This window comes from Salvelinus sp. IW2-2015, unplaced genomic scaffold, assembly GCF_002910315.2.
Source record: "Salvelinus sp. IW2-2015 unplaced genomic scaffold, ASM291031v2 Un_scaffold1845, whole genome shotgun sequence".
Lineage (NCBI taxonomy): Eukaryota > Metazoa > Chordata > Actinopteri > Salmoniformes > Salmonidae > Salvelinus > Salvelinus sp. IW2-2015.
The window spans coordinates 99,758-105,711 of NW_019943212.1; the positions used below are offsets into that span (position 1 = coordinate 99,758).

The following is a 5,954-nucleotide window of genomic DNA, read 5'->3' on the forward strand; positions in this document are numbered from 1 at the left end:
AGCTTTTGCCTGACAAATCCCATTTTCTTTTCAGCGTCCTGTGTTAGGAGAGAGTCCAACGTTGATCTAAGAACTGATATTTCCTTAATAGGGCAGGAGTGGGAGTTTTAATGTAGTCCTTCTCTTTAGTTCCTAATTCACCCTCTAACCTTTTTGCTTTTCACGCTTTTTCCGCCTCTTAGTGGCTGTGTATGACATAATCAGACCCCGTGTACGCTTTACAGGTTCCCAAAGGAGCGAGGGATTATCTGTTGATTGAGAGTTAATAGAGAAAAATGCTTTTAACTCTGTAATAAAAATGATGTGAACGTATGGCGCTTTAAGGATGGTTGTATTCAACCTCCAATGTCTTGACAGATTGAATGCCCCGTTGAGTTTTATGTCCAGGATCACTCCGCATGATCAGATATGACTATGCTTCCTATCCTAGCAGATAAAACAGACTGCAAGACGTCCTGGGCATAAAAAAAGTAATCTATTGTAGTCTGATATCCAGAGGTGCAGAGAAAAAGTGAACTCTCTGGTGGAGGGTTGAAAAGTCTCCAAACATCAGCATACCCCAGATCATCACAAATAGCTTTAAGTGACTTAGCTCGAGGAGAGAGTGAAGCTATACCGCTGGGAAACTTATCAATAAGGGGGTTCAACAAACAATTAAAATCTCCTCCAACCACTGCAGTGTCTGAGTTTAATTCTGAAAAGTCTAGAAATACCTTAGTGAGGAAATCAGGGGGGTGGGCAGGGGGGAAGTAAATATTCATTATGGAGATGTTCTGCCCTTGTAAAGTACCATTAATTATAACAAAGCGACCAAATTTATCTTTCACACAATTCAAGACCTTAAGTGGTAAGTTCTTTTTCATTCAGGGGCTTCTTAAAGTAGAGGAGTACCATCCTGTTCCTTGGTTTACTGGTTCAGGTTTTCCTAAAGCATCTCCATTACAGACTATTTATGGAAAGTCTCCACACATTTTGCTCATGTGACCCAAAATAACCTTTATCTCAAACCAGAAAACCATGTCTTTTACCCAGAAATTAATTGTAAAATAGTCAGGTTTCCTATGTATAAGGCATTACTGTAGCTATTGTATGAGGTGAATATAAGACTACTTGACTCCACTGTCATCGTTTGACAGCGTGTAGTAGCGCTGTATCTCCACAGGAGGCAGTCTGGTCCTGGGTGGCTACAGGTAGGTGCTGGGAATGTCTGTGATGGCCAGGTGTAGGTACTCTGGCAGGCCGTCCTCCTGGCTCCCATTGGTCTCCCTCCTCCTGACTCTGGTGGAGAGGGTCTTCCTCTTCTCCATGCCGTTGGTCCCCGGCCCTCTGTTCTCCAGGCTGGACACGATCATCTCAGACAGATCCTGCTGTAGCCTCTGGAAGTTCTCCCTGAGGAGACAATCAGGGACAAGATGTTTGGATTATTTGACATACATAATGCTCCATATAGATATGGGTGGTTTCTACTCACGCTGTCGGGGGCGTTGGCAGGTTGTATTCTGTCCCCGTCACCCCTGTTAACCAGTATGTCATCTCATTGCCTTTACCCTATAATACATACACAAACATACAAATTGTTGGCATAATCTGAATTCTATACTCACAAAACCATCTCATAGCTTTATGAACCCAGTTTACCTTCAGAAAGGTCTCTCCTCTCTGCTCATACTCAAACTTGCAGTCTGTCCGTTGGAGGATGTTTATGGTGGGCTGGCTGACATGGATTCTTAGTGCTGGAGAGGAAGCACGAGAGGTGTCATCCTATGGTGAACTATGGTGAATATACGCTGCTAGAATGGAGCTGTGCTTGTGATAGCTGAGGAGAATGTTTGTAAGTGTTCATCCCAGTGGTTATGTTTGATGTGTCGTTGTCTGTGTGTGTTGTCTCTTACGCAGGCCTGCGGACTCCATGCGTGAGGCAGTGTTGACTGTGTCTCCAAACAGACAGTAACGTGGCATCTTGTTCCCCACCACACCCGCCGCACACGGCCCTGTAAATACACCAGACACAGTGAAAGCTAAACACACAGCAGGCAGTGACAGTGTTACTTACAGGACTGTATTGGTCCAATGTTATGAACTTAAAATAAAACTAAATTGTGGGAAAAGCTAAGATCTATACAAACTACTGTATGGGCCAGTTATATTGTGCTGAGATGGGGTACCTGAGTGCACCCCGATGCGGATCCACAGGGGTATGCCCGGTAGGTGTTGGAGCTGGAAGGTCCCTACGAAAGCTAGGATGTCCAGGGCCATGTGGGCGATGTCCACTGCGTGCCGGTTGCCATTGCGCCGCGGCAACCCTGACGCCACCATGTACGCATCACCGATCGTCTCCACCTGGCAGAGAGAGAAGAAGAGACGATAACCCTCTGAAATGTCATCTGAATACAATAATAACATTCATATATCATATGAAAACTGTTGTCCCCACTCAACTATTCCATCTCAAATGGTATGAATGCTTTCAATTTCATAATACTACAGTAACAACATTACTGTAGATTCTTCTTTAGTACAGTGGCTTGTGAATTTTTTGAAATTTTTTATTTTTTACATTTCTCTTCACCAATTTGGACTAATTTGTGTATGTCCATTACATGAAATCCAAATAAAAAAACATTTAAATTACAGGTTGTAATGCAACAAAATAGGAAAGACGCCAAGGGGGTGAATACTTTTACAAGGCACTGTATGTGAACATGTCAAGCCTCAGTCCCAACTACCTTGTATACATCATGGTGGTCCAGGATCCTGTCAAAGTTCTTGTAGATGTCGTTGAGCATGTCCACCACCTCCATGGGCGTGCTGTACTGGCACAGGGTGGTGAAGCCCACGATGTCGCTGAAGTAGACCGTCACCTCATCAAACAGCTCTGGCTCCACACTGCCCGTCTCCTTCAGGGAACGCACCACTGGGCTGAGGAGGGAAGCAGGGGGACGGGAGGTTAGGCTGAGCGACTCCTTATCGTTCTGTTGGCTTCCAAAAGCTAAATAGGCTGGCAGGTGTGTTAGGGTAAAGCGTTAAGAGGATTAGGGTTGTTAGGGTTGAACCAGGATGTGGACATAAAGCTCAGGTTAGGGGTAAGGTTAGGGTGATAGCTAGGGTTAGGGTTGAACCAGGATGTGGACATGAAGCTAGTGTTAGAGTTAGGGTTAAGGGTTAGGGTTGAGCTAGGATGTGGACATGAAGCTAGTGTTAGAGTTAGGGTTAAGGGTTAAGGTTGAGCTGGGATGCATGACATACGCTGGCAGGAGCAGGAAGTTGAGTCTGTCAGCCCTGTCCCTCTCAGCCTTGTACAGAGAGGTTCTCTCCTCCACCAGGTGCTCCAGGTTCYTGGAGTACATCTGCAGCCGACGGATCAGGTTGTCCATGTAGCTCTCATTAGCCTGGTTGTGCAGGTTGCTGAATGATTGTGGAACATGGAAAAAAATGACAAAATCTCTGTAATGATAAAAGCCCAATAGCTCAGAAAATCTTTAACAAGAGAAAAATCCAAATTGGAGATTGTCTATCACTCCAACTTTTGCATGAATAATGCATTGACAGAACTCTACATTTCTAAGACGTCTGTATGTTAAACACAAATCAGCTGTTGACATGCCATGGCTTTTGGTGTGTAAAAAGGGTTTTGATTGACTGAATGTACTGAGTGTACAAAACATTACTAGCATCCGCCTTTTCCATGACATAGACTGACCAGGTGAATCCAGGTGAAAGCTATGATCCCTTATTGTTGTCACTTGTTAAATCGACTTCAGTCAGTGTAGAAGAAGGGGAAGAGACATGTTAAAAATATATATTTTTAAGCCTTGAGACAACTGAGACATGGATTGTGTATGTGTTCCATTCAGAGGGTGACAAGTGTTTTGAATGGGGTATGGTAATAGGTGCCAGGCGCACTGGTTTGTGTCAAGAACTGCAACGCTGCTAGGTTTTTCACAGTCAACAGTTTCCTGTGTGTATCAAGAATGGTCCACCACCCAAAGGACATCCAGCCAACTTGACACAACTGTGGGAAGCATTGGAGTCAACATGGACCAGCGTCCCTGTGGAACGCTTCTACACCTTGTAGAGTCCATGTGGGGTGCAACTCAATATTAGGATTGTGTTTTGTACACTCAGTGTAGATATGGAATATCAGGCATTATGTACACACACACACACACACACACACACAAACTCACACATCATGCACACACACTCGCACTCTCATGAAGCACTGGGCTTACCTGAATATCTTACCCAGAGATCCCTCTATTTTCTTGAAGTCTGGCCTCCTCTCCGGGTCCTCTTCCCAGCAGTTCTTTATCAGCATGTAAAGCTGCAGGAGACAAGTACAATGACAACCATACATACAAACTAACACAGATATGCATGCGTACGTGAGGAATGCTATGAGGGGCCTTGTACCTCCGCCTCGTTTTCTGCTGCTGTCTCAAAGTTCAGATCTGGCCTGAAGAAGCCAGTTTGACATGGGTACTGCACCATGTACAGCTTCTCTGAGGGAGGAAGGAAAGGGGAATTCAGTTGACAGCCATGCCATCATTTACAGTAAAATAATACGAATTTCACTCTCCTTTTGCAAAATCCCTAGAATAGTAATTGTTAACAGTGATCCCTAGTGAGCAGAAGTTGTATTTACATGTAATGGGCAGCAGGAGCCGCTGTTAAATTACCAGTGTGAGGTGCATAAACATAAAAAACTTGATAACTTTTACTATTGCTGAAAACTGTTCTGCATGACTCTCTGACTATAGCCGCCAGACCATTGTTACCTGCGATGTCGGAGCAGGCCTGGGTGAAGAAGGGGTTCTTCCTCAGTATGATCTCCTGAGCGATGATGGCAAAGCTGTAGACGTCCCCCTTCTGGGAGATCCCCTGCTTCCGGAGGTGTTCTGGAGCCGTCCACAAGTCTGACAGAAAGGAGAGGGACCAGAATGGGATATCAAATCACTCTCCTGCTTGAGTTTTTTACTAACTTCATGGCATAATACTTTCAGGTTGAATCATTTACTTGTRAGGGAAAWAGTGGGCAGAGGGCTTCACCTTTGCAGGGGTTGAGGATGGTGTTGCAGCCAAAGTCTGTGATTTTGACCACCATGCGGTTGTCCACCACACAGTTTGAGGACTTCAGTCGGCCATGGACCTCAATGTTGCTGGAGTGGAGGTAGGACATGCCCTGAAACCGCCACCAGGGTGAGCCCCACACAGCTACAGCATGCAACACCAGTGGTTCCCAACCAGGGATACTAGGACAACTGGGGGAACTTGGCCTATCCATAGGGGGTACTTGAGAACTCATGAGACCATAGGGTTACTGGTTCAATGCACATGAGGGGGTACTTAAGGGGTACCGCGGCCAGAGCAAAATTCAGTTGGTGGTACAGTAAGCAAAAAAGGTTGGGAGGCACTGGATTACACCTTATTATAATGTCAGTGCATTTACCCACAGTAAACACATAGTACAACCAAACTACATAAGCATACCTTAGCTATGTCATACATGACTGATATCTTGAATTCCAAGTCCATGAAGGTCTTTTCAGGATAGGAGATTGTGTCATTAAGGACATACTGTAAAGACAGTGAATTACAGAGTTTACTGCAGTTCAGTTTATGCTTGAGTGTTTTTGTTTCTGCCTGGTAGGGTATTAGAAAACTGAGTGAATGTAACTGTGATTGTGACCCAGGCRCTGTCGGTAAAGGAGTYCTGTAATCAACATGTGTGTAAATGTCATTTGCTTATCATTKCACAATGAAGATATATGGGTGGAAAGTAGGWCACTGATTCCCACCATAAAGTCRTGTTCTCTGCCAATCCTCTTACCCTCAGGGATCCCCTCTCACAGTATTCAAACACTCCAAACAGGCCATACTCAAACTTCACCGTGCCATAGAACTTGGTCAGGTTGTAGTAGTCAATACGCAGGAGCTGAGAGAGAGAGAGAGAG

The 5,954-nt window shown here is 44.9% G+C and overlaps 1 protein-coding gene across 1 annotated transcript in view; it reads right to left on the reverse strand.

Moving 5' to 3' along the window:
* Window positions 1-548: 548 nt before the first annotated feature.
* Window positions 549-5,954, reverse strand: part of LOC112072165 (guanylyl cyclase C-like) — a 14,244-nt gene continuing 8,838 nt past the window's right edge. The window contains exons 11-23 of the mRNA XM_024139592.2: window positions 5,831-5,935; window positions 5,491-5,577; window positions 5,050-5,182; window positions 4,779-4,916; window positions 4,414-4,502; window positions 4,233-4,324; window positions 3,247-3,405; window positions 2,727-2,919; window positions 2,166-2,340; window positions 1,893-1,991; window positions 1,639-1,733; window positions 1,472-1,548; window positions 549-1,389 (exon numbers count right to left, since the gene is read on the reverse strand). Of these exons, the coding sequence (XP_023995360.1) occupies window positions 1,185-1,389; window positions 1,472-1,548; window positions 1,639-1,733; window positions 1,893-1,991; window positions 2,166-2,340; window positions 2,727-2,919; window positions 3,247-3,405; window positions 4,233-4,324; window positions 4,414-4,502; window positions 4,779-4,916; window positions 5,050-5,182; window positions 5,491-5,577; window positions 5,831-5,935 (1,647 nt within the window). The 3' untranslated portion in view covers window positions 549-1,184. The remainder of the gene's footprint in view (window positions 1,390-1,471; window positions 1,549-1,638; window positions 1,734-1,892; window positions 1,992-2,165; window positions 2,341-2,726; window positions 2,920-3,246; window positions 3,406-4,232; window positions 4,325-4,413; window positions 4,503-4,778; window positions 4,917-5,049; window positions 5,183-5,490; window positions 5,578-5,830; window positions 5,936-5,954) is intronic.